Source organism: Paramisgurnus dabryanus, chromosome 10 (genome assembly GCF_030506205.2).
Source record: "Paramisgurnus dabryanus chromosome 10, PD_genome_1.1, whole genome shotgun sequence".
Taxonomy (NCBI): Eukaryota; Metazoa; Chordata; class Actinopteri; order Cypriniformes; family Cobitidae; genus Paramisgurnus; species Paramisgurnus dabryanus.
Genome location: NC_133346.1, coordinates 39,700,774 through 39,728,728, shown reverse-complemented (window position 1 = coordinate 39,728,728; position 27,955 = coordinate 39,700,774). Strand labels below are relative to the sequence as shown.

The 27,955-nt window shown below is 36.9% G+C and overlaps 1 protein-coding gene and 1 long non-coding RNA gene across 3 annotated transcripts in view; one reads left to right on the top strand and one right to left on the bottom strand.

Moving 5' to 3' along the window:
• The first annotated feature begins 1,432 nt into the window (after positions 1–1,432).
• On the top strand, positions 1,433–3,448 carry LOC135718397 (uncharacterized). Of its 2 annotated transcripts, XR_010520754.2 has the most exons (5): positions 1,433–1,997; positions 2,491–2,584; positions 2,683–2,815; positions 2,898–2,996; positions 3,107–3,448. It is a non-coding gene; the product is annotated as an uncharacterized lncRNA (long non-coding RNA). The 2 variants fall into 2 exon arrangements; XR_012337744.1 differs by having other exon boundaries at positions 2,898–3,448.
• A 3,580-nt stretch (positions 3,449–7,028) lies between these two features.
• Positions 7,029–27,955, bottom strand: part of LOC135718311 (uncharacterized) — a 34,347-nt gene continuing 13,420 nt past the window's right edge. The window contains exons 3-11 of the mRNA XM_073816131.1: positions 24,085–24,223; positions 23,682–23,798; positions 23,288–23,601; positions 22,294–22,613; positions 22,103–22,200; positions 21,702–21,800; positions 21,347–21,519; positions 20,539–20,753; positions 7,029–7,072 (exon numbers count right to left, since the gene is read on the bottom strand). Coding sequence (XP_073672232.1) covers positions 7,029–7,072; positions 20,539–20,753; positions 21,347–21,519; positions 21,702–21,800; positions 22,103–22,200; positions 22,294–22,613; positions 23,288–23,601; positions 23,682–23,798; positions 24,085–24,223 — 1,519 coding nt within the window. The remainder of the gene's footprint in view (positions 7,073–20,538; positions 20,754–21,346; positions 21,520–21,701; positions 21,801–22,102; positions 22,201–22,293; positions 22,614–23,287; positions 23,602–23,681; positions 23,799–24,084; positions 24,224–27,955) is intronic.

Sequence of the window (27,955 nt, the reverse complement as noted above, 5' to 3'; positions counted from 1 at the left end):
GAAGCGCTCTCTGGCTGAATTCATGTTGTGCCTCCATCTTTGAAATACATTCGCCGACGAGGGACATTCCTGAAATTCAAGCTCCGCCTTTCGCGCTTTCTCTCTACACTCACGCTGGCCGCTAGCTGAAGCCTCCGGAGGTTGCATGTGTAGGCAGTATACGTCATCAAGACGTCTTATTTCAGAATATTAACAATTATAAAGCTGACAATTATTCTTAGTTAATTGTAAATTGATGTAATATGCTTATGACTTGTGAATGTAATTCTCAGTTAATTTAAATAAACCAGGCTTGATGACGTATGCAGCCTGCGACCTGCGTAGCTGAATCCTTCGGATTTTACAACAGCCGCACACCGTGATGAACCTGCGATCTAATGCTTTGATTTGAAAGCCTGTTGAAGTCATATTCTCGAGGACATTAAAACAAGTCGCCAAGGAAGCGAAGCGGGGATTTTAAACGACAACGCGACAGGAAAAACATCAAGACCAAAGTCAATATTGGAGTTAGTTTTCCAAGATGGGGCTCAAGCAGACATGGGGACTTGTGACTTGGTGACTTGGACTCGAGTCGCTATTTTTGTGACTTGTGACTTGACTTGACAAAAAATAATACTTGAGACTTGACTCGGACTTGGAAGTTAAAGACTCGGGACTTGACTTGACTTGAGACACGATGACTTGAATGACTTGATTGTTAATCACATAATGTTTTCAGTTTAATATATAAAATATATAAATTATTTAAAAATAAAGTTGACCCAGCTGGAGCGCAGGCTGAGAATGGTGTTGTCATGACTGAATCAGGACACTATCATTCGTCATGCCCTCTCGTACGCACACGCACACCACGCCCACTTAGATCAGATATCAACATGTAAGCCGGAGGGGTACCGAGGATCATCGCTTTCGGCTTCAACAAGATGGCAAAAGACAAACAGTGCGTTGCAAGATATGCAACATTAAAATCATAGGCAGCCAGACGGCAAACAATTTCGTTCATCATTTGAAGAGCCATTATGCCCAGTAAGTGCTTGTCAATTTGTTAGTATCTGGTTAGTTGGTAGTTAGCTAATGTAATAATAGCTAATGTAGCCCTCATCATACCGTGTTGGGGACAAATATGGGCAAAATAATTGTGATTTATTTTTTTAAATACTTATTTTTATTTTTGAATACTTATTTTTCAAGTTTGCCACCTGAACACACACACACACAGAGAAAAATTACTTAATTCTACAATGCTAGGGGCGGTTCACATGTTGCGTCTTTTGCGCGCTCAAGTTCGTTATTTCAAATGTAGGCGCGCTAACGGAAGAGATGCGACGCGCTTGTTTTTTCTTGGCGCATGTTTGAGAGAGAGAGAGAGAGAGAGAGAGGGAGAGTGTGTGTGTGAGAGAGAGAGAGGGGAGAGAAATGTAACAAAGTTTAAAGAGCACCTATTATGGGATACACGTTTTTAAACATCATTTTGTGTGTAAGTGTGTATTAGTACATGCTAACGATATTCAAAAAGTACATACCTCAAAGAAAACGATGACGTGAGTTATCGTCTCTAACGTTCGAGGACAACAAAAAACACTCGGATTGTAGGCAACAGTTTACTTCCTGGGATTAGTGACGTAGATAAGACCAACATTATCATAGTTCAGCCCTCTCTGCTTTGCTTGGGTACGCCCTCAAAGACGAGGGTGGGGAGCGCCGAGTCAGAAGAGAGCTAAAATGGCGGAGGTTGGGAGTCCCTGCTTTGACTCTGTTTGCAAACTCTTGTTTCATCGTTTAAGCGATTAAATCTCTCGAGTAAACGCTGTCTCTTTAGATGCGAGGGCAAAATAGCACTTTATGGACTTCCACAGAGGACATCATGTTTAATACGGTTCCGGAAAAATCCAGTCAGAAGTTGTTCACGGAGTTTTCACAATAACTGCTTCTCATGAACCGAAGCTGGACGTCTCCTCCTGAAAGTTGGATTACTGTGCACTTCTGGATCACAGGCTGTAAGTATTCACGTTTATTATTTGCCTTTTACTGTACATTACGTAACCGGTAACCGGAGATTAACATTATGTGCTTGTAGAGCTCAGATATATATCTATGTGTAGAGCTAAGCTTGCAAGCGAACTGTTTTGTGTTGTAATACTGTATTTCATAAACAACGTACCATATTTACACACGTGTATGTTGAATTATGCAGTGCAGACTATCGTTTTTTTTATCGATGTTGGTTTAGACATGTTTACAAACTTGCTAAGTTACCAGCTAAACTGTTACCGGTAAAATTTGTTCTCATGATCAAACTCAAGAAACTCTAAGTACAGATGATTTGTTTAAAGTTATATGTATTTTACTGTTGTATTTACTGTTGGCCATGTAATATGTAATACATTAACGTTTTAATGAATAGTCTAACGATTTATAGTCATGGTACTCTATTGTTATAATATGTCTTTTTGACTGAATACATGTTTGTTTTATTTGTCTATATCTTAGATTCGCAGCTGGACACATCCTTCTACACTGTATGCAAACATGCAACATCATAACACACAGTACAAGGAGTCAGACTGGCATATGAGGAGCAAAGGTGTGTAACACACATGATGTATTTAGCTAGTGAAACCACTACCAGTCTTAAATGTATAATTGATGATGACAAAGTTTTTTTTCTCTGCATAATCATAGGAACCCAGGCAGTAGCATCGTTTCACAATGTTTCCATCACCATCATCAGTGGATGCCTTTGCCGTCCGTAGCCTGAGATTTCAGATTTGCAGCAAAAAAATTTGATTTTCTCATTTATTGGAATGCTATGCAGGTATTTAAGTATTTTAGTAACTGTGTTAAATAAAGTAGTATTTACTTTTACAATAAATTTATGCTTGCTTATATTTTTACAGGTTGTACCTTGCAGCCATCCATTACAATGTCACCAAGCCGTAACAAAAGCAGGAGAGGGAAAGTACAAGGCTATGTTCCCAAAACACAAATGACATACCGTAAGCAGTAATGTTTTATTTCAAATACATTCATAATTAAAAACTTAATGTATGAAGCAGGGAAATAAATGATCAAAACAAAAGATTTATTGACTGCAATATTTGTACAGTTATGTGGATGATGTGATCAGGCTTGTGTTTGATGAGGTATTTGAAGATAAGCTGAAGGAAACCCCGATTCCAATGGACCTGGCATCACAGTTTGTGAGACCTTCAAAGGAGGACGTGATTGCATGCCATCTTCAGTGCAGGGGTCGTCGAAAGCCAAAATTGTGACCGATCTGATCAGGAAGCTCCAAGCATATCTGGAGAACAACACACGACAGGATGATAACCTTATAGTGTCGTCTTAAATAGCACCAGCTGACAAAGCTTTGATATGCCATTTATCTGAATAGATAGCTGTAAGAAATGAATTGAACAATTTTTGAAAGAAGAGCACAATATGGTTACTAAAGTATGTTTATTTGTATATTGTTTAACATTTAAATATATATTTGTAATAAATAAAAAACTTTTGACTGACTACTATATTTTCTTTAAAGTTACATATTTTGTTCTTTTGGGTACTTTGTTACTATAATGATACTTAAGTGTTATTGGTTTAAAAATGTATTAAAACTTACTCTAGTCATGTACCTCAAAGGCTTATAGTCGGTACAATAAATGTTCTGTGTGTAGGGATTTAGACAATTTGTGCAAAACCTGGATGATGAATCACGCAGGTAAGAGGCCCTGGAACCTGTTACATTCTCCTTAAAACCTAATAAGTAAAAAGAGCACTTTTAAGTAAGCAGTCTTTCATAATAAACTTTACCATAATGAAATAATGTAGAACATTCATTTCAATTAATACTTTCTTTGTGCTACATTTGGTGTTTCCATATAGTTTGCACAGTGATATAGTATGTAAGCAGTCTTTTATAATACAGTTTACTATAGTAAAATAATGTTAACAAATGAAATAGTTTTATAATCATTTCAACAAATACTTTCTATGTGCTACATTTGGTGTTTCCATATAGTTTGCAAAGTAATGTAGTACGTTATAATTACCTTTTGGATGTCTTTGCAACACATTTTCGTCTTCGTTTAGCATTCTGGCAGAACTAAGGACACCTAAAAAAGTTAAATCCATTCGCGTTCATTGACGGAGATCGTTTATATCGTAACGGCCGTCTGAATTCTCTGGATCGAGCTCGAAGTGGTAAGGCAGTACAGACACCATCGTTTATAGAGAAATATAGCGCTTGTTTACGTTGCCTGTAACTCTCAGTCAGAACCGGAAAACCCACGCCTAGTCAGGGGCGTAACCCTTCAAACACACGCCGAACCAAGTTGACCAATAACAGTTGAGTAGTCATCTGACCAATCCGAATACACTAGACATTTTGGGAGGCGGAGACAGGAACTAAACCGAGCGTTTTCCAGACAGGCAGAAATCTGTGAGGTATGTAAGCAATTTATAAGACTCACAATGCATTAATTAAAGTTTTAATAACATGTATGTACTATGGGATATTACAATAACGTGCTAACGTGCTAATTTATTAGCATAATTGGTGCTCTTTAATGTTGTACGTAAACTGTGTTTGAGAGAGAGGGAGGTGTTCAGAGAGGGGTCTGTTGGATGTTAAGCTGTTATTTGTTTTATGGACTCAATGTGGAAAATTTCAAACACAGTTGGCAGAAGTGAAAAATAAATAATTTATGAAGTAACAATTTTGTTTGATTCCATGATGTATTTTACTGAACATGAGTCTTTACAATGCAAATCCAAATTATTGTAATTTACTGATAGTTACTTACTGTATATCTTGTCACTTTATTAAGATCAGATTCTGCAGGTAAAATTACAATAATAAGGTGACTTGACCTGGACTTGACCTACTACAGGACTTGACTTGACATAGCCTGTGACTCGACTTGACTTGACTTGCCCAAGAAAAAAAAATACTTGGGACTTACTTCAGACTTGAAGGTTCAGACTTGAGACTTACTTGAGACTTGCACATGTGTGACTTGGTCCCATCTCTGGTTATAGCTATTGTAATAATGTGAACGACCCTTTAGAACATTTGTCAGCCAACCATATATAAGCATTCTTGAGGGTGAAAGGCCTATAACAGACATTAATTCTGTCGTGACTTTCCAGAATTAAGGATTCCAGAGCAGGATGTAATACAAATAGATAATGCAGTAAAGAAGCAGGCAGTTCACTTATAATTTCAAATAAATAGCTTGTTTGTTCGTAAAGGCAAGGTATTAACTCTTTCCCCCATTGACAAGTTATCTCATCAATTAGGAGAAACAGCTTCATCCTTGCAAAGACTAGTTTTTACGATAATGCATATTTCCGCTCTTAGCCTTTACAAAAATATTTGAGAGGTGATAAAAAGAGAACAAATAAAGATAGGATGAAACAGGTTTTTTGTTTGTTTAAAAGCACAGGGTCTGTGCCCGGTTGCATGAAACTCTTAAGTGAGGGTTTCCCTGAGGGAGAAAAAAATCCCTGAGGTAAGGGATTTATTTAAGAGCGTTGCAACAAAGGTCTTAGCTGTCACCCTCACCTAAACGTTGTATGTTGCTTAAAAATAAAATGTATTGTGTCCAGTTGAAAAGTTGATGTTTTTATACGTAGATGTCACCAGGTGACTATGGTAGGGCAGGAACCAAAAGTGGCGGAGAAGGGTTCCGCTTGGATATGGTTTCCGCCCGGACCCGATTTTTAATCATTTGTACTTCCTAGTCTCCCTAACAACACAATCGGGGCTTGGTGCGCAGGATTAAGGTGGCGATCCACGATTGGAAGAGGAAATGAGGACGGGCAACATAAATAGAGCTGTAGCAACACACAGAGTAGAGTTGTTTCGGGCACGAGCTCCTTTACTGCCTAGGGCAGACCTGATCACACGCTCCGTCCTTAGAGGAGCCGGAAGGTGCCGTTGATCCACGGAAGCGCTTATAGCGCATGGAAAGAGGGCGGCAGCCAAGAAAGGCGAAAAGGACGGAGTGGTGGAAATTAAAGGAGCACTACCTTTAATTTCCTGGCGAGTGTGCTTTTGGTGTACTTTGTGTGCGCTGTGTTGCTGCTGTGCAGACTCGTTGTACCGACCTACATCGATCCCTTGGGGAGGAAAGAGGTAGAAGGTGACCGGGCGAAGAGATTATTGGGCAGTTTCAGTTGTGAGTGGGCTAATACAGAGTCATCGAGTGCACGGTTGCAGGATTATGCTGACAACGAAGAGTGAGTAACAGTTGATGTGTGTTTATGAAGTATTTATAAGAAGAGCTGCTTGGTGTACTTTTCTAAGTGTGTTGAAGGTCCCTGGCCCCACTGAAGAGAAAAGTGTGGGCGAGCCGCGGATCAGCCGGAAACACGGGCAGGAAACTCAACTGGGGAACCGTTGCCGATTGTCATCTGGCCCCGCAGAGAAAAGAAGCGTGGGTGAGCCGAAGAGGTAACCAGGAACATACAGGGGCTGCGCTCAACCCGCCTCACGAGGTAGTCGAGGCCAGGCGGTCAAGTCCGTAAATTCACGTAAAGTGTGTGTGCAGAGTGCCATGGGTGAGTTGTGGTTATCATTGGTGTTTACACTAAGCTTGCTGTGTATGCTGTGCTTGTAGCAACCAAAACTGCCCTGGCCCCGGACGGGTCGTGAGAAGGAAAGAACACGCTGTGGCCCGAGCCCCATGAGAAGAGGAAACTAAACTCCCTTTGCTTATAGCAACGTCTTAAGGAGGAACGAACCGTGTTAACAGTGTGAACCACTTACCTGTGTCCCAGTGAACGCCCCGAAGTGAACGGAAAGCCCAAGTCTTGTGAGTAACTTACCTTGGTGATGTGTTGCCTACCTTTGCTTACAGCAATGTCTTAAGGAGGAACAAACCGTGTCAATAGTGCGAACCACTTACCTGTGTCCCAGTGAGCGCCCCGAAGTGAATGGAAAGCCCAAGTCTTGTGAGTAACTTACCTTGGTGATGTGTCGCCTACCTTTGCTTACAGCAACGTCTTAAGGAGATCGAACCGTGTCAACAGTGTGAATCACTTACCAGGAAGTCCCAGCTGAGGAAACCTAAGGGTGAACGAGAGACAGAAGAAATTAGGCAAGTAGCGACCAAGTACGGAAACAAGCCACTAATTGTGTTCTCCCTGTTCTGCCTCCAGGAAGAAGCGGAGGGCGCCACGGATGGAAGGACAAAACCGGAAAGGAGTCCCAGCCCCCGTTTCATGGTCCAAACCGCCCTGGAGGCGAGAAGAAGAAATTTGTTTTAAACTTTTCCCCTCCCCCCTTGCATTTAAATATTTAAATAAAGTTACATTTTAATTGTAGTATACTTGTCTGTCTGGTCATTGGGGTGGTCTTGGGAAACTCCTCGAGGTGGCAACTAGAGAGGGGCGTGACCCTTTTAGAGATTTCGGGTCCGCTCCGGCCTGTGACATAGACATTTGAAAATAACATATTTTAGTGTTACAATGACTGCGTTTACATGCAGCCAATAACCCGTTCAAATCCGGAATATTAGCAATAACCCGGTCGCGCACGTCCATGTAAACATCGGCAAAAACACGAATATGCTCATATTCCTGTTTTTAAAATCCCGAATATTACCCCTGGGTGTTACCCCTTTTCTAACCCGAAATTTTGGTCATGTAAACGCGTATGGGCATATCCCCATCAAAAGGAACATTGATTTGTGTACTGCGCATGTTCTATTCGCAAGGAATCTTGGTCTTTTGAGTAGAGGAACTTCTTGTATGCGCCAAAAAACCCGCAGGGAGTAGAGGTAAGCATGGCGAGATGCACCACACTTTTAGAGCAAGGAGGAAACCAATTGCAACAACCGCGTTTTTCACGTTAAATTAATATATAGCTATTCTTGTTTTTCAAATCATACATGTATAATAAAGGCCAAATAGATTGTCAATAGTTATGATAGTAACTTGTTTTTTTGTGTGAATTTGAATTCAAAATGTAATACTATGCTATTCATATTTCGTTAAATACAGTGAATGTGTGAAAAACTGTAGCATCGTCTGCATTTAGATGCAGTTTCTAAGATTAAAATTACTTTAATTTAACTGATCAACACAAATACAAAGTGGCAAAATATAACTGATTGCTTACCAGCATTAAAACCACTTAAAATAAAAACCTTTTTTTTTCTTTGTATACAGCGTCCGCTCCATGGATAAGCAGGGTTCCTACAGGTTTCTTCAAGTTAAATTCAAGTCTTTTTAAGACCTTTTTAAGACCATTTATATAAAAAATTAATACCCATTTCACGTCCCTACCAGCAAAGAAAAACTAAAATTCTTAAACTTGTGTTCATTTATTTTTCCGATGTGAAATGGGTAAAAAGATTATAAGCCAAGCAAGTGTGAAAAAAAAATGTCAGTAGGCCACAAGAAAGTTTGCCAAACAATGTTAAGTTGTTAAGGAATTTCTGAGATTTTCTTTGATTTTTCCCACTTCTCCTTTGCCTGTTGCTGTGTTGTGTTGCAGTCTATGATTGTGGTGATCTTCATTTACTGAAGGTATCACGTGTTCGCAGTATTTTGTACTGTGACCTGGGACTGTGTTGCGTTCTCAATTATTGGATCCGCCACTCTTTATTTATACTACTTTATTAAACAAACAGAGATGCAAACACATGTATGTTCAAAAAAGAGAAAGGTAATCTAAGCCCTCACACCCAGGCAAATATCCAGATACTTAGGCTACATTGCCACAGACCCCTGCCATCCCTACCAACCTAGGTATATAGAGAAAAATGAAATTCGAAAATCAAAAGACGCCGACATTAATTTGGAATATTCAATTTAATTTTTTATGTTAAACCAAAACTCTTATTGAACTATCTAGCACTTCTTCTTGCTTTACTCCTTCTTCCTCTTCTTCCTGGCCACCTCCTGCAACGTATCCAGGGCCTTCCATCTGGCTGCATTCATTTATATTAATTTCACATTATATTTCATAAATCCAACCATAAATGAACAAAGCTGACAATGTTTGTCAAAGCATCACAAAACACTTTACTGTTTTTGCACTGACATATGAAGCAATACTTGTGTAGATGACCCCTTTTATCAAACTCTTTTGAATACAATAATATGTATAGTATATTAATGATAGAAAGTACAGGTCTAGAGATTATAAATGTAATCGGTGTGTTATGGTTTATGTAGTTTTCTTTCCTTTTTTAGATAGAGCAGAAGCAGTAAAAGTGCCTCTTTTAATTCCTCTTTTGCAGATTAAAAGAGCTTAATCCACTTATTATTTTAGATTTAAAAGTCTACTTGCTGTCCCAGTGACTGGTGACTTTATATTAGAGCTTTGCGTTTTTTATATCTAGAGTCAGCTTGAGCTTTGCTCATGCAATGGGCTTAATTAACATTCACATTGCTTTTTTGCTACCATCTTTGTGATCTTTGAGCAAACTTTTTAGATATAAAAAGATGGTTCATTAATAAGAATATTATTAAACAAAGGGACGGAGAAAGAAAGTGCAGTGCGTGGTCGTGACTTTCAAACCAAGCCAGTTGTTATCGCAATAGAAACGGAGGCACGCAGCTTGAAACTGCACGTGAACATTAGCGCTGACTGACTCTGATCACGGCCGTTTTCCTATCGACTCGGGTTTTACACATAATGTTAATCGGACCCGGTCCTCCGTGAAAACCTCTATGCATACAACTCTGCTCAAGTTCAGAAACATGTTACGCTGAACTCGCTTCATGTCGCACCCAATTCATCGAGAAACAGAGAGCATGTGAACGTACAGCAGACTCATCGGGAGAGACACGATGTGCTTGCAACCAAAATGCCATTAATAATAAAAAGGCGCAGGCGCTGAAAAGCGATGTGTTTGCATCCCTGATTTAATCAAAATGTGGTTGACAAAGAAACTTTTAAGGAAAAATACAATATGGAGAAGTTACATACAGATGTGGCCTTTAAAAACGCGCGTTTTCTCCCGCGGCATTCGCCAAATCGTCTCGCGGAGTCACGCAGAATTCTGCAAGTGTTTTCGGGGGGGCTACTTTCCCTTTTCCCTTAATGTGTTTCGCTTCACAGAAAATCCACCAGGTGGCGCATAAAAAACTACATTTTTATATGCGTTGTCATTGCGGTTGTTTCCAGAAGTTAATAAGGGGATTGCTGAATATTTAATATTTCTATTAAAACAGCAAAGTGACGTCAACCCCTTCTTGCCAGCATAACAGCGCACACATATATTAAGATGACTGTACGTGCAATGGGCATTTATACTAAGTGCAACAAAGAATTTAGTGTGAGCCTAATACACTTAACTCTATTTACAATGAATATCTTAATTATTTGTGTTGTCGAATTTTGACACCGTTTCATTGTTTGTTTATAATATTAATAATTATGTCCGTTTTTCTAAAAGTATTAATATTTTAAAGAGATTCATGTGGTATAAAAATACATGTTTTAAAGTTAAAAATGTTGTAAAAATATATTAGTATTATTGTTCTTAATATATTAAGAACAATAATATGACACATGTATATTGCGCTAAAATGCTATACATATGGAAAGAGGAATTCTTCTCAACCACCACCAATAAAGTTAAAAAAATATTCTTTAGAAAAACGGCGTTTAAACCCACGCAGAGCGAACAAGAAAACATGGGCCTATGCTTACATACTGTACAGTGGGCATATGATATCTTTATTTAGTTTTACATATTTAAAACTTTAATAATACCTTTCTTGCGCATATAGGCAGTCAGTGTTATGATTTTTTTTTTATCCTTTCAGCCGTTATTCATAACAATAAAAATATTTTTCAGTGGCTTTGTAAATATATTACTAAAATAATGGATTAAAGTAACTTTATAAAATCTCTTAATGTCACTTATGTATTTTTTAGTTGGTCAAAACAAAATAAATGGCTAGAAATAGAACAGACATTTTAATTAAAAATGTACATATATTATAGGCGTATATTATCCTTGTTATTATTGTCCTTCCAGATATCTTATCTCAGACGTTCGCAGTCAACACTTTTAAAACTTTTTTATATAAAATCTAATTTATAAATTAAAAAACAAAGTTTTAAGTTAAGACAATAATAAATATGTTTATTTTTATTGAAAGAAAAACGTAGAAAATGTTATTATGGGTATAGTTGATGCAAATAAAGTGTGCAGTATACAAAAAATGCAAACAAATTATTTCTAAAAGTGGCAAGATTTTAAAAAGATAAAGGTGGTATAAAGAAAGACATGAGAAAAGTAGAGGTATGCAAAAGAGCACAGTTTAGTTATTGTTAATTAAAGCGGTTTTATACACCTTTGTTTGAATTGACAAGCATTTTATTCGCCACTTTCAACACATTTTGTGATTCATTTACTGATTTATTACAGAAAATTGTTGTCAGAAGCAAAGCTATTGTACAAAGCATCTTTATATGTATGTTTTAAAGTTAAAAATGTTGTAAAAAATATATTAGTATTCTTTAATTTAAGAATAACAATATGATACATTTATATTGCGCTAAAATGCAATATACATTATTCTGCAAGCAATATAAATTATTCTCAACCACCACCAATAAAGTGTAAACATTATTCTTTAGAAGAAAAAAAACGGCGTTTAAACCCGTGTTGCTAGGAGCGAACAAGAAAACATATGCTTACATGCTTATTCGGCATATGATATCTTTTTTATTTAGTTTTACAGTTTTAAAAGTGGCAAAAAAGTTCTTAAAATCTAATGAATACTGGTTTTGTAAAATGTATATAACTGCAGATGCGTGCGTGGGATCCGGGCAGGTATCATTTTCCTCCAGACCTTGACGCATGGTCGCGGGAAGGCGAGAAATATATTTTTTTTAAGTTAAAATATTTTGCACAATTGATATATTACTTATGAATATTTTAGGAAATTATTTTTGACACACGTAGGTTATTACGTGTATTTTGGATTTTAATTTCATTACTGTGCCTATCCGTGGCCTCATCCGAGCGCACTTTCTCCGCCTTGCATCTTTTGAAGACATTGGTATGCAGCACCATGACCCAGAAAAGACTCACACACCTTTCCCTGATGCATGCCCACACAGAAATACTGAACTCCCTGGATATTAGTCCTCTAACTCATGAGAGACTTTGGAATCTCTATTATACAACCGGCGCAATTCGCGAGGCGAGTTTTTTCTGTTCGAGTAAAGAGCGCGTTGATAATATGCGTATTAACGGAATGACAACGCGGGTTTGTTTATTACATGGATGCGCAGCAGCACAAAAACGCTTTTTAATATGAAAAATTAAAGGATTAAAATGTAACAGATTATTATTGAGTCTCTTGGACATAAATGATGACCAATTATGAGACGTTAGAAGGCGCAAAGAGCTGCTTCATCTGTAGCTAAGTAAATAAATGCTTTGCTTTAAACAAATGCATCTACTTTTAAATGTTTTTTTTTAAATGCTACCCAACGGATTTATTGTATATAATGACTCTGCACCTGTAGATATGGTGAGATGAGAAAACATTTTAAGTAATGCTTTTAAAAAAAAAACATTTCGCTGTCCAAGTGCTGAAATGGCTCTCCACACGTTTGTAAATTCTTTATCTTTTGTTTGTAACAAATAAAGTATTTTTACAGTACAAACCTTATATAAAGCCTATTCTAAAAATGTAATTATACACCATGTTTTTCTTTATAAAAGTATACAATATCAGAACTAAACCCATTATTATTTTTGTTCAAATTATGAATTATTTATATGTTTAAAAAAGACAGTAATAGTACTATTTAGTAAAAAAAGATCTATATAAAAATATACTAGGTATGTTAATGTGAGAATATTTTACATCTGTTAATCGACGTGTGATCTTAACTTAAAAACGAAAGTAAAATATGTTCGTCCGCATGGACATTGAAAACTGTGAAGTTTAATTAATATTGTATGTTGTTATAATATTATATGTTGTATGTAAATTGTAACGAAAGTAATTCCCCCTGGGATAAGTATTTTTGCTTCTGATTAATAGCGCATATTCATCTGAGAACTGATGATGTCTGTGTGTTTCAGACCCTGGCTGTGTGCCCTGAAGTGTATGACAATAAAGTAGTAAATCTCAATGTATTTATTTTTAAAATGTATTTTAAATAGGCCTATAGGCTCATAGGTTTTTTGGTTAAAAAAATTCACAGCACCCCCTGTTCAAAATGACTTCCAGCGGCCCTGCCTTGACGCTTTGTGTGTTCGACTTTAAATGGTGCGGCGCTGACTGGTCGGCGTATGACATCAGAGTACCGCGAGAGCAAAGGTAAAGTCGGACCATTTGTGACATTTCGACTTGCTCTCGTGGTACTTTGATGTCTTCGTTGCCGAACTGTCTGCGCAGCGCCACATAGAAACGCCCTTTGACTCTTTAAGGCAAAGTACCAGCAACATGAGAAGTGGTGGCACGCAAAAGAAAGTGAAGGTACGCAGTACGCTAAAATATAAAGTGTCTGTACTGCAAGCACTGGTTAAGTTATTTACATCGTGTGTTGCTCTTTCACCATTGTGCACCCGCGCACTCGCTCTGTAGTTTGTAGCTCGCGCTCCGGCTTCGATAAACAATGCCCGTTTCTCAATACCAAGTAGGGGAGAGTGGGGCAAAGTAAGCCAGTGAGTAAGTTGACCCACCCCCTTTATCTAGGCAACCATACAGATTTGTAGCCGTGTGACCACAAATACAGGTAGCAACCATAATTTATATTTGGCTATGTTAAAGAGAAGGACAAATTAAAGAGTTATGATTAAAGTATGATTTAAAAAAAAAAAAAAACAGTTTTTATCCTATCAAAGTAAAATGTATACATACCAGGTATAATGGCTGTTATGTCAAAGTAGATTTATCCAGGTCTAAATATTTATACCATAAATATTGGTGATAGGCTAATGTATAAAACCATGTGAATGATTTAGCTAAAGATTAGCCTGAATTACTAAGCTAGGCAGTTTCCCAAAACGGTGGCTGTGGGGCAAAGTGAACCAGATGGGGTAAACTGAACCAGGGGTTCAACCCCACCATGAGGCACTGTAACCATTGAACATGTTTCATAACAAAAAAAAATTCTGTGTAGTTTCGCACAACTGATTTGTTCATTTTCAAACATTTTAGAAAACATATCATGCTAAGACATTACAATATTAATTAATTTTTATGCATTTGGCGTTTTGCAGGTCCACACTGAAAAAACAAACATACCACTCAGAAACGTCCATTGACAATCTCCAAACAATAAGTTGTTCCTCAAAATCTGTATTTTCATCTGATACAGACTCAAACATGAGTGGATGACATCAGAGTACCGCGAGGGTGATTTAAAACCAACCTCCTCCGCTTTATTTCTCGTGGTACTCTGATGTCATCTGCTTGTCGGTTCTTGTGGCGCTGCGTATAGTTGACCACACCTAAAAAATGTACTGCTAAACTCGACAGAAATGCTCTGTATACCAGCACCTCCTTTATTACTTGTATAGCAGTAAAAGTTCTATTTTACTTCTCAGCGTGATAAATAGCTTACAAGGTTTGGTGTGTGAGCGTGTGAACTGACAGAAATGCGTCTGTCTCATGGTGAATGCGTGGGACTTGAGAGCCTAGGTTATATCAACATATGTCAAATTAAGTTACCTGATAACCACTTAATTTTATAAGTTATAAACATTCATTTAAAATAACATACAGCGTATGTATTAGGCCTATTTGCTTAAATTGCATTTTAACAAAGAAACTGCAAGGGTTGAAATTAAAACCCAACGCGCTGGTGAAAACTGGATAAACCGGTTTTCTTTTGATTCCCTGATGATGAGGTGATCGATTAGCATTGGGGGTTGGCAAAGAATTGGCAGACCTAGGGGTGGGTGGTTTTTAATTTCTTGACTCTGTGTCACTGGTAGCTGCTAAAACAAGCAGCTAAACCATGTACAATTAATTACATTTTGGAATTAACTTCCTTCATGTCTTTTTATTTATACACTGTAAAAAATATTTTCTGAATTTTTAAGTAGTTAGCATTAAATATGTTTACAAACAATTGGTTTACAAACTCTGGGATGTTTGTGATTATCATCATTCAGAAAAGTGGTGCTTGTGTTCAGACTTGTGTTTTACGTGATTAAATCATGAAGATTACATTAGTTTCTTTTCAGTGTAGAACAGTTTGTAATCAAAATGCAAAAATATAGTATATTTATAAACATCGCTGAAACAAAGAGTGAATTAAAATTAAAAAAGTAATAAAGTTAAAGCTGCTGATAATTTTGTTTATATTTACTAGCCTTTTCTGAGTGAAAAATGTTTAGATTTTGTTAAGTAGCCTAATACTCCAATTTATTTCAGTGTGGGTTTCTCATTTTTATCAGCTTTCTTTTGCTTTTCAAAGGGCCGTCTACCTTTGCTACCGCCAGTGCTTTAATGTGGGCCGGTAGGCGCCAGTACTCAGTACCGCCACTTCCAAATATAGCTCTTGAGCGTACCACCATCTCTCCCTGCGCCCAGAACGTACTTCTATCGTACCAGAACGCTCATTTGCACATCTGAAATCAGAGGCTTAATTTAATCTTTTGGCTGCGCTGCCGCTTTTCAAAGCGCCCTTCACAATGCAAGCTACCTAATTCGTCCCACCGAGAGCAGAGACTACATTACCCATACACCTTTGAGTTTTACAAGTTAAAAGCGCATGCGTAGCTTTTGCTGCTGTCAATAGGCTTGTTCGACTTCATGCGGCGCCCCGAGAATCGACAGCCGGAAGACGTCACAGTATCGCGAGAGCGAGGCGAAATATGATTTCTTGAATCATTCTCGCGGTACTCTGACGTCATCCGGCTGTCGGTTCTTGTGGCGCCGCATGAAGTCGAACAAGCATAGTGTTAACAACGTGGTTTGGAGAGGTGTGTGAAACGCGCAACCATAGCTGCTCTGTTAAAATGAAAATACAATGAATACTTAATATGCCCTCCTGGTTTTAGACTCTGAGGAGTAAAAGAACAAGGTCAGAATCAGAGGACTCTCGTTGGCTGACATCCCACCAAGCCAGAATGATATCGCTGCAGGTACCCTTTTGTAGGTACGTGACAATCTCTGCTGTCGCGGCTGTCAGCTTGGTTCCCCTCGACGCAACTTCGGATTTCCTCAAACGATGTGCAGTGTAAAAACATTGTTGAAATTGTATTATACATACTTGCTAAACTACAAGTGAACAAAATTTCAATGAATTTGAACGACGCGCACAGGAGTTTCATCACCCGCAAAATGGAAAACAATGGGACAAAATAAAGTGATGACTTTCGAGTTTCAAATGGCCAATATTTTGTTATTCTTGAACCCATAGACATGGTCTTGGTGTCCAGAGAGTATCTTTGCCCGACAGCGACAATATGTTATTAAAAAATAAATTACATCATTATGGATAAATGAGTGCTTGCAGAATATATATATTTGAGAATGCTTATCAGTACTTTTTTGTTTCTTTAACTTTAAAGATGAATATTCTTCTTTAGAGATGGGCAATTTTCAGCAATAGCACATTATATTCAACATTTTGAGCTCATAAAAAAGATTTTTCGCTTATTTAAATGATTTTTTTTATGTTTTTATGCACGTTTAGTTTTGGTGCAATTTCATCAAAAGCTTATAATTAGGAAATACACACAACACGCTTAACGTATATTTTCTATATGTTAAAAATGTTGTAAAAATTGCGTATTCTTATATAATAAGAATAACAATATGATACATTTATATTGCGCTCAAAATGATTTAGAAATGGAAAAAGGAATTCTTCTCAACTGAGTGCTTGCAGAATATATATATTTGAGAATGCTTATCAGTACTTTTTTGTTTCTTCAACTTTAAAGATGAATATTCTCCTTTAGAGATGGGCAATTTTCAGCAATAGCACATTATATTCAACATTTTGAGCTCATAAAAAAGATTTTTCGCTTATTTAAATTACTTTTTTATGTTTTTATGCACGTTTAGTTTTGGTGCAATTTCATCAAAAGCTTGTAATTAGGAAATTCACACAACATGCTTAACGTATATTTTCCATATGTTAAAAATGTTGTAAAAATTGCGTATTCTTATATAATAAGAATAAAAATATGATATATTTATATTGCGCTCAAAATGATTTAGAAATGGAAAAAGGAATTCTTCTCAACTACCACCAATAAAGTTTTAAAATTCTTCTTTAGAAAAACGGCATTTAAACCCACGTGCACCGAACAAGAAAACGTATGCTTACATACAGTCCGTGTATGATATATTTTTTATTTAGTTTTACATATTTTTATTTATATGCATTTAATAATAGTCTACCGTAAGGTCATAATGTACACACTGTTAAAAATGATTCAGTGGCTTTGTAAATATCTCTAAAATAAATGATTAAAGTAACGTAATAAAATCTCTTAATGCAGTTATGCGATTTTTTTAGTTGGAAAATAAATTACTTAAAATAGAACAGATATTTTGTGTAAAATGTACATATATTATTTGATGTATACGCCTTAATAATATAAGTATTACATTTACAGATTATTTTAGTCAATATATTTAAAAAGGTCAGAGTAATATATTTAAGTTTTTTAAACTGTAATAATTGCATATTTCAAATTATTATTATTTCTATTTGACATCAAAAATGTGTAAGTTTTACGCCTAACTTGAAGTATGAATTACTTATATTTTCACATTGATATTATTTGAGTAAATGTAGGCAAAAAATAAATTAATAATAAGTAGAAAAAATGTCAATTTTAAACAATCACATAGCCAACGGTTTTTAATCAGCAACAAAGAAACTGCACATTTTGCCGATGACAAACACCTCAGAAACTCCTCCAATTTGTGAATATTTACACTCACAATATGATTTTATTTCCTTAGTACAAAAGTATAACATATTATACAAATTCTCAGTGAAATGTATTAAACACCATTACATACTTTTTATCGTGTTTCATAGGCTACCATGTAAAGGGAAACATGATAATATAAAAAGTAGCCTACTGTTCAGTAATGCAGAAAAGTGCAACACAACCATGTTAAAGCTATTAAAACGTTCAGATGCAAAAATGAACTAAATGTAAAATTAGATAAACTAGTTAATGATATTGCGTAAATGCGCTCGGTCTCTTCAAAGGTCTTCGCGAATTATTTTGTTATAAGACTCGATTATCATACATCACGTCTCTTCTACTGTAAGTACACGGAAAAAATAAGACAAATGATGCGCGTTTGAGTCCGATTTTTATGAAGAATATGTGACTGTTTATGTAACTGGCAAAAGAAAACTTCGCCAACAAAATGTTTGCCAAAAAGCATGCATTTGTATGACATCAAAGTCTATCGCCTAAACATTGATAATCCGTGTCATGTTACTTCAATATCATACAGTATACGCTAAGCATGAAGTCGAGCACACACATTGTCGTCAGTATGGCCTACATGAAACACGCCTGCCCTCTACAGGTTTTTATATGTCCTGCGTCCCCCACCGAACTCCCCTTCTGCGGGATCTCGCAGAATTTCGGAAGTCTCCGCGGCATTCTGCTCTCAGAGACGCGCATTTTTAAAGGCCACATCTGTACAGCACAATTTTTAAGACCCAGACATCAAAATTTAAGACTTTTTTAAGTCTTTTTAAGGTATTATTTCCAAATTCATAAATTCAATGCTTTTAAGGCTTTTTAAGACCCCGCGGGAACCCTGATAAGGATGTTGCAATAACGCCGGTGGCTTTATTATTAACTGACTGAATACTTATACCTGACATTTAGATATGAAAGTTTATCATCAACATTACCTGCGTGAAACATTATAAACATTGATGATCATCTGCCGACTCGACTGTTTCTGCACGTTCTCAGTCCGCTTAAGCCGTTAAGGCTTTTCGTTCTATCCGCGTGAGCTAAACATTTTTGTTCTGTACTTTTTACTTGCATGTATTTCTACATATTTTCGGCCAAGTAACACTCAGGATATAATGTAAGTTATTATAGATAGCATATAAGCTTGTTCTGAAAGGATGACAATTATAAAAATGATCTATCTAGTAGATATCATATTGCAGAAGACATGAGAATTCATTGCTTTAAATCAGGGGTGGGGAACGCTGGGTCGTGAAGGGCCACTGTCCTGCAGAGTTTAGTTCCAACTCTAATTAATAGTGATGTTAGGTTCTTGAACGAATCGTTTTTTTGAGCCGGTTCTCAGGAAGTAACCGGTTGAATCGGTCCACTAATCGAACTAAATCCAACTTAGCTTTGGGCATAGGTTCTGGGTTGATGACGCAGGACACCTAGCCGAAATAGCACGTCGGACTCAAAAAGAGCCAAACGAAGTTTGTCGATGATTGCCGAGGCGAGGATTGCCGACGATTTCTTGTTTTATTAGTTTCCTGATATGCTGGATTTATTAAAAAGCTTCAGTACGATTTATTGTGCATGCAAATCATATTGTACTTTTTTAAAGGAAGACCAATGAGTTTAAAAGACAATTATTCTTTATACTTACACAACCGCATTTGTGCATCAGTGTCTTTAAGGAATCTTATTCAAGTTATAGGCTACTCAAAACTGGTCAGTTGTATCTGGCATTTACGATCCGCGATTGAAACTGTGACCACAAACATTAAGTTGTGAATGAAAGGCAATAAATCAGCTATGCCTTCACAAAAACAACTTTATTTGAATGTTTTAATGTGTTGACACAAACGACTTTATTTGAATGTTTAATTGATACAAGCTAGATGTGTCCCAATTCAAGGGCTGCAACCTTATAGACGGTTTCATTGGACACACGTGATACACATCTGGATGCGAACTTTACTTCCGGTTTTGTTTTTTTTAATGGTCTGACTAGTTGCTAAACTGATCTCTTGAACAAATGCCTCGTCGAAAATAAAAAAAATTGGTTTCCTAGGTAATCTATGAGGTGTTTTTTTGCTTGTTATATAAATAAACTACGTTTAAAGTATGTTGTTGTTATTTATAATTAGCAGAGTTTACCTGAAGTTACATGTGGGCCGCGACAGCATCCTTTGAATTGAGACGGCCTTACTAGCCTCAAGTCGCGCTGCTGTGACACAATCGGTCTTAAAATACGTCCTTAGACGGTCGCAGCCTTTGAATTGGGACACAGCCATAGTTAGAAAATTAATGCATAGTGATGTCATTTCTTGATGACGTCAGGAACCGGTGAATCTGCTTTTTGAACCGGTTCAAAAAGAGCCGGTTCGCGGAAATGAATCAGACTTTTCATCACTACTAATTAAGCACACCTAAAAAATCAAATTAAAGTCTTCAGGATTACTTGGAAATTAAATTCACGTGTGTTTGATTAGGGTTGGAACTAAACTCTGCAGGACAGTGGCCCTCCAGGACCTAGGGTTTCCCACCCCTGATTTAAATCAGTAATAATATATAAAAAATGTATGTGATGTTATCAAAACATCAAGCTAATTTATCAACAAACTGTTATCGGCAAGCTTTTTAAAAGGGTTACCTTCTACATCCTGCAAGTAGTCTCTCCAGAAGGCAATTACTCTGTTCTCATCTGTTCTTTTGTTGCTTCCACTCTCTGACCATTGTATTTCAAACAGGTCATCCAATATGTCTGCTGTCAGCTGATTTGTCTGGTGACAAAATATGGATCTAAAAGCTTCTGGGTGTTGCTGGAGTTTTTCAAGAACACCAAGAGTTTTTAGTCCATCCCGGAACCTATATTAATGGAATTCAGAATGATACATGATTAAAAAATGTATTGGAATTTTTATTAACAAAAACGTTTGTACAATTTTTTTTCTAAACATACAAGAAATGCAAAAACAACTTATAGCACACGTATGCAAATTCAAGTCCAGCCCTAGCCTTTTTTCATTTCAGAAGCCGTTTCACTCAGATATACGTCACCACGAAAAAAAGTCAATCGCTACTTCTGTTTCATGGCAACTTTAAAATTAGTCAGGGCAAAATGCTTTTAAATCATCACTTGATTTAAGCCTCCTTTCCATTTTATTTTAGATACATATGGGCTTCTCTGAGCAGCAAAGTGTTATTTCACCATTCAGAACACTCCAAATTCACTAACACGAGAACACGTTTAAGAACAAATTCATGTGCGTATGTATGTGTTGTACATTAGGTGGAAAGTTTTTGTTAGAAGGTCAAATGTACATATAAACACAAACAAATTACGCAGATATTAGAAAACGAGACCTATAGTATTATTGGATCTTTTTGTGTTTTGTTAAGATAATACATTTGTTTGATCCAAAAGATTCAATTAATAGATTATTGAAGTCCTAACAAACCTTTCAAATGGTCCATGAACACGATTTACCACCTGGAACATCAGTATGTCTTCAACCAGCCTGTCCCTGTCGGCAATGCTTTTTAATGGTCTCAGGCAACCTGCGTTGGCAAGGTAGTCCATAATGGTCTCAGTTGAGTGTTGTAGCTCTATAAGAGTTGTGGCTTCAGTAACCTATAAGGAGATGACAAATCCTTTTTAAAGTTGGAAAATGTTTCCAGAAAAGGTTTTTAGAGAAAGTTTTCCATTGACAAAGAAATATTGCTATATATGGATTTTATAATTAAATATTTTTAACTAAATCTGAGAAACATGATGGTGTAAATGAAACTGTAATATTGCATTTGTAAGCAAACCTTCTTTATTTTATTATAAAGCTCATAATCAGCTACATCGTCCAAAACAGGTCTGCACATGTCTGGACCCTGCACTAAGCTGTCAAATAGGAGCCGTTTCTCAATATGCGTTCTTGTCTGTACTTGTGTTCTTGTGGACTTGTGAAACGTCATCAGTCGCGGCCCAAGTACTGTTCCAATTCAAAGTTCGCATCAAGCCCAAGTTCACATAAAATCCCCGGATGTGTTCTTGATCCGCCCATTTTATCGAGGATGCATCAGAGGAGACTTGTGTGGACTTATGAAAGCGAAGTTTCCCAGAATGCATTTCGCGTCAGGAGTTTGTTCTTCCGAGTCTGAACTTGCAAGTTCGAACTACGAAGGACACAAGTCTGAGTTCGGCGTACTTGGTTTTGAGAAACGGCTAGGGTCTTTGAGAAACAACCCGGTGCAGGTCCTCCATGTACAAGACTCACTGCAACTGCTCTCCCTGCTACAAAATATCTGTCCTCCCTGATGGCTGATGTAAAATTAGAAAAAAGTCAATACAGCAATTTTCAAATAAGTGTAGAATAACAGTTATATAATTTAAAATAAGACAGAAATATAATACCTTGGGAATCAAGTGCCAAGTTGAGACTGCCCTCTTTTCCTTCAAACATTGATGACTGCATCAGTGCCACCAGGAGCAGCCGTAAAAATTCTCGCCTAGGACCACCCAGATTAACAGCTTCTTCATACTTCCCCTTATCATCAGAAAACCTGACGACCATTCTGTTATTTGGATTGTATGAGAGTCTTGAAAATCCCCGTATGGCACCATCCAGCACAGATGCACGATTGATGTTAAACTTGCAGGTTTGATTGCAATTCATTTTTGTTGACAGTTCCTCCAATATTTCCTTAATTGGGAATTCAGCTACAGGGGGAATTCTAAAAAGAGATAAAAATCCATATTTTATTAAAGAAAATTGTCACCGGGTGTACAGTTAAGTATTGTATTTATTAGTTACACATAATGAAAATGCATGGTAAAAATATTTTTTGAATGTTGATTCAAAGGTGTAAACCATGCGGCATTGTTAAATTAAATTATTTGTTTTCAGCTGGAAAAGGAAGTCATGTATATATGTAATGGCATGAAGGTAAATAAAATTGAGAATTTTCACATTTGGGTGAACTACAAATCCAGTCTAATTGTCGTGCTTTTCCATAGCTTTGTAACACTTGACAATTAGATAAAAAGCTTAAAATTTTGTAAGCAAATTTAAATAACAATAAATTGACGTTCTGGTAGCAGCAATGCATTGTTCTTATAGAATGTAATATTGACTGAATTCTTTGCTTAGTAAAAATTTAAGTACCTGAAAGAATCAGTAAATAAGTTATTTCTAGTAATCCTTCTTTTAAGCAGTGTAAAATATTTCAATGAGAATCCTAGTTAACTGAAATATTAAAATTCAAAGAACATAAACCAAAATGTAATTGTGTAATTATTCATAGTGTAATTTGTTGTACATGTCCAAAAGTTTCAAAATGAAGTTGAGTTATGCAGTACATTATCTGTGATCTTAAATCAAAATTTAAGACAGCTAAATAATACTCACGCCTGGTCCTGAATGCTTGCCATTATAGCATTGCAAAGATCTTCATCCTCATCCTCAGAAACTGCCTGAATAAGCGAAAGGTAGGTATTGTAATCACCCTGCCAGGAAGCAGATCTGGAGGATTGGTCTCTGTTCCAGCAATGGGCTGGTGAATGAGGTCTTGTGCAAGGCCGGCCACTGGTGGAGGACTGTGCACCGGTGGTACTAGTGGAGGACTGCGCACCGGTGGTACTGGTGGAGGACTGCGCACCGGTGGTACTGGTGGAGGACTGTGCACTGGTGGTACTGGTGGAGGACTGCGCACCGGTGGTAAACTGATAAGAGAAAGAGAAATGTATATTAGAAAAGGTTTCAGTGCTAAAGAACAATTGAACTAAGTCAGATAGAGACTCACAGAGTCTTGTGTGGAAGACTGGCCATTCAACTCCATGGTCACATTCTTTCTATTTCCTGAAGCAGAATCTGGCATGTCAACCTCATAACAGCTGTCATCAGAGCTGTCTGTTCCAGCCTTGGAAAATGGTACAACAATTATGTGATGTCTTGTTAAGAGTAATAAACCTTGCGTAATATGTCTGCCCTTTTACATGAGTTTACAGTTTTACATTGAAAGTATGAAATAGGTTTATAAAACACAAAGCAAAAAACATGTTTTATAAAACAATAAACCAATATTATTTACCCACCTTTAAGCACAATTTGGCTCAAACTAACATTAAATCTTAAATCAAAACTTATAGGAAAATAAATAAATAAAAATTTATTTTAAAATCTTTTAACGAACATCCAAGACTTACCAAGAGTAGTGGTCTAGAGGGTCTTACATATGAGGCCTTTAATTTGAACACTTTTAAAATCAAGCTGCCATCCAATGTCTGACCTTCACTTAACTTTGGTGTAATGAGCTTGTTGCCACATCCCATTAGAATTTCCAAACTGCACACAATAACAAACAGTACCAATCCAGCATGAAAAAACTACATCAGGCAGTATAATTACAATATAATAATAACTAATCTTCTTTGAAATAAAAAATAACCTTTACCTTACATCAAGTGGCACTTTCTCTGTGAAGCCTTCTTTGATTTTTCTAAGTACTGTTGTACTGTCCCATGACTTATCAAATTCAAACGCATTTAATATGTGCCCAATTTCATGCAAGCGCTGTTTTTTCTTTTGCTTAACGACTACATTATCGTCTGGGGAGGTCAAAAGTATAACATCTTTATTGAAAGTCCGATGATATTGCGCCCTGGGTCTGTAAAGCACAACGTAAACTATAATTAGAACCATTTATCATAAACAAGCCTACTTAACATCCTAAAGCATAATCGCACAGCAGATCTCGGAGTACATTCTGTGGTACAGTCATAGAGTTTTTTGTTACCTTTTTCTAGATCCAGAATTCCAGTCACCATACTGCTGTCTGGCATGAAATCGTGGTCCGTGAAATGTACTGGCGAATGGTGTTGGCATCGTTTGCACGTTATTGGTACGGTGTACAGCAGGCGTTGAAGGCCGGAACAAAGTGCGCAATTCCGTATTGGTTTCAGATTGCAGTTGCGCAGAACCTGCGATGTTTGATTCCACTGAATTAGAAATTGTTGTTAAAATAGAAGGTGAAGCGAGAACATTTCGCTAAATGTTAATAGCTTCGGTTGTAGCACGATCGCTATCCATTAGGGGTGGGCAAAATTCATTCTTAGATGAATCGCGATTCGGACGTGGGCCGATTCTGAATCGATTCACAAATGTCAAGAATCGATTCTTAAATGTTAGTTTACAAAATAACGTCACGTTATCAGAACCAAAAGGCGGAACTCAACTGGGGGAGCGGTGATGCACACGGACAACTTAAGAGAGCGCGCCCTGCAAGAGCGCATAGCCGAGCTTACAAGAGCAGAAGAGAAAGAACACTTTAAATGCTTGTAGGACTATACTGCATATATCTCTACATTGAATTTAGGGCTGTCACCATTACTCTATTCTTTTTGAGGAGTTTTAAAAAAAATCCTTGAGTACATGTCGAGTACTCCTTAAAATAGCGGAGATGCGGTTTAGTGAAACTAACAGTATTAGAAGCATACAAATCAGCGCTACGCTGCCTCTCTCTCCCTCTCGTTTGCTCGCTCACACACACCGTGCGTGTGAATCAGGAACTGCGTGAGGCAAGAATGCGCATCCATGTGAATTTTGGAAGTTAAAGACGACTGAGCTGCAGTGGCCTGGCAAAACACATTTGAGAAGAAAGGCGCAGCAACTCAAAAAAACCTGCATGTTTCACAATTACTCCAAAAGCCCATAATGACAATTTTGCGCGTGGAGCAGCAGTTGTGCGATCTACCGGCATTGCCTTTGCGATCGACGTATTGTACACCCCTGCCCTAAACCATCCGCAGACTGTTTAGATATAACATGAATATACTTCTGTAAAAATATGCACATAGTTTGTTATTCAGTCGCTGGGTGCGCTGCATTATATAAATACAGTAATACTGCCAATCACTGTGTATAATGATGATGATTAGACGCTTAACGTTCGTGGAAGTTAATGCCGGTTAACATATAGAATTAATATGTCACGTTAAATTAATATTTTTACTGGTTTTAATGTCTTACAACAGAAACAACACATGTATGTATATAAGAATGACATTATTTATCCCTAGTTGCATTAAAGTACAGTATATGACAGTTCAGAGACTAGCAAAAGCGCAAACATTAACCTGGCTTTGAAAGCAAATGCGACGTAATGACGTCACAGATATGCAAATTAGTACGTCAAGAATCGATTCTGAATCGAATTGGGACCCTAAGAATCGATTCTGAATCGATTCATGAGGGTCCAAGCGATTCCCACCCCTACTATCCATCATTGCGTAGAGTGAGTCGTAACTTCTTCTTCGCGGCTAACACCAGCAAGCAACTTCCGGTTTCACTGAAGTGACTTCCTTTTACACTGAAATACCTTCCGTTTATACTGAAACGACTTCCTTTTACACTGAAATTATATATATGCATATGCATATATATATATATATATATATATATATATATATATATATATATATATATATATATATATATATATATATATATATATATATATAGTATATATATATATATATATATATATATATATGTTCGAGTGTATATACGTGTATGCGTACCTCAAGTTTACATGTATGTGCGAGGGTTTAAGGGTGTATGCATGCATCAAGTAAACGTGTATGTGTGAGTGTTTAAAGGTGTATGCATGTATTAAGTTTACATGTATTTGCAAGTTATTCACAAGTGTATATACATGCATTGCTAATTAAAGATGTATTGGTATGAATTTCACATTAGTATGCATATGTGTTTCATATGTGTTTGTTTAAAAACTTAATAGTATTCATGTATATGTGAGTGTTTATATATGTGTATGCATGCTTTTATATATGTATTCATAAGTGAAGTATGTTTTTTTAGCCGCACGGCCCCTCATAAATTGAACACAAAAACTGTGGTTCCACTTTAACAAGCTATTTGCTTTGTTGATTTCACTTAGTTCAGGGATGTCCAATCCTGTTCAAACTAATCCCACAAGATGAAATAATAGATATCTTATGAGTTTTTATCAGAAAATGCTTCCATGCGATCTTATAATATTTAAAATTGGGAAAACTAAACTAAAGTTAAATAAATCATGATTGGTTCACTTTCTGAGATGTCATGAAACAAATGCAATGAACAAATCACCACTTATGAAATCAAGTTCTACTGTAGTGTAGGACAGGATTGGACACCCCAGGTCTATGGATATTTTATTTTTGCATTTAAGTCTTTAAAGCTATGTTGTACTTTCAGACTTTTTATGTCTATCATCTCCACCTTTTCCTCACTTTTCTGTGGGAGGCTCCTTTATGGCAAGTAACTTACACCCTTTACAACAAAGTTGCAGCATAGCTACAAGACCTACAGTTGACCATCTGTGCAGTAAAATCCTGCTACCTCCACTACTGTGTTAATTTATAACAGAAACCACAAAAAGTCGTGGAGCTGCTGTGTGTTTCTTTGCAAAAGCAAAAGTGCTTTATTTAGGCTTCTAATAGAGGACACAATTAAAATTTAGTGGTTAGGTTTTATTTATAATACTGTTCCAGAAAACTACAAGCTAAATATTCTAGTGGGTGCAGCAGATTTAGCAAAAGACTGTATGAAATTTCCCTGTCTTATTTTTTTACAGAATCACATTGTTGAGAGAATATGGCCAGAGGTCAACAATAGAGTCAACTACCCGCTGAAAGGGGCACTCATCCATTTAGTGGACCAAGAGGAGATTGATTTGCAAGATAGCCTTATACAGTACTGTGTCTCTATGCTGACATGTCAAGTTGCTGAAATTGGAATTGAGAGATTTGTGCAGTCTTGGAATGCACACACTGTTTCAGGTAAATCAAGTGAAACAGTTGCTTTAGTGCCAGCCTTTTTAACTTTGATCACGAAAAATGGCAGCTTTAAAGGACAAGTTCGGTATTTTACACTTAAAGCCCTGTTTTCAGATTGAATATGATGAAATAGAACAGTTTTGACTGAAATGTCGACATATGCGGCTGCCCTGAGAATTTTTGGGTGTTTGTTGTTTCACCTCCCACCTCTACGATGGCTATATAGGTGCACTGGAAC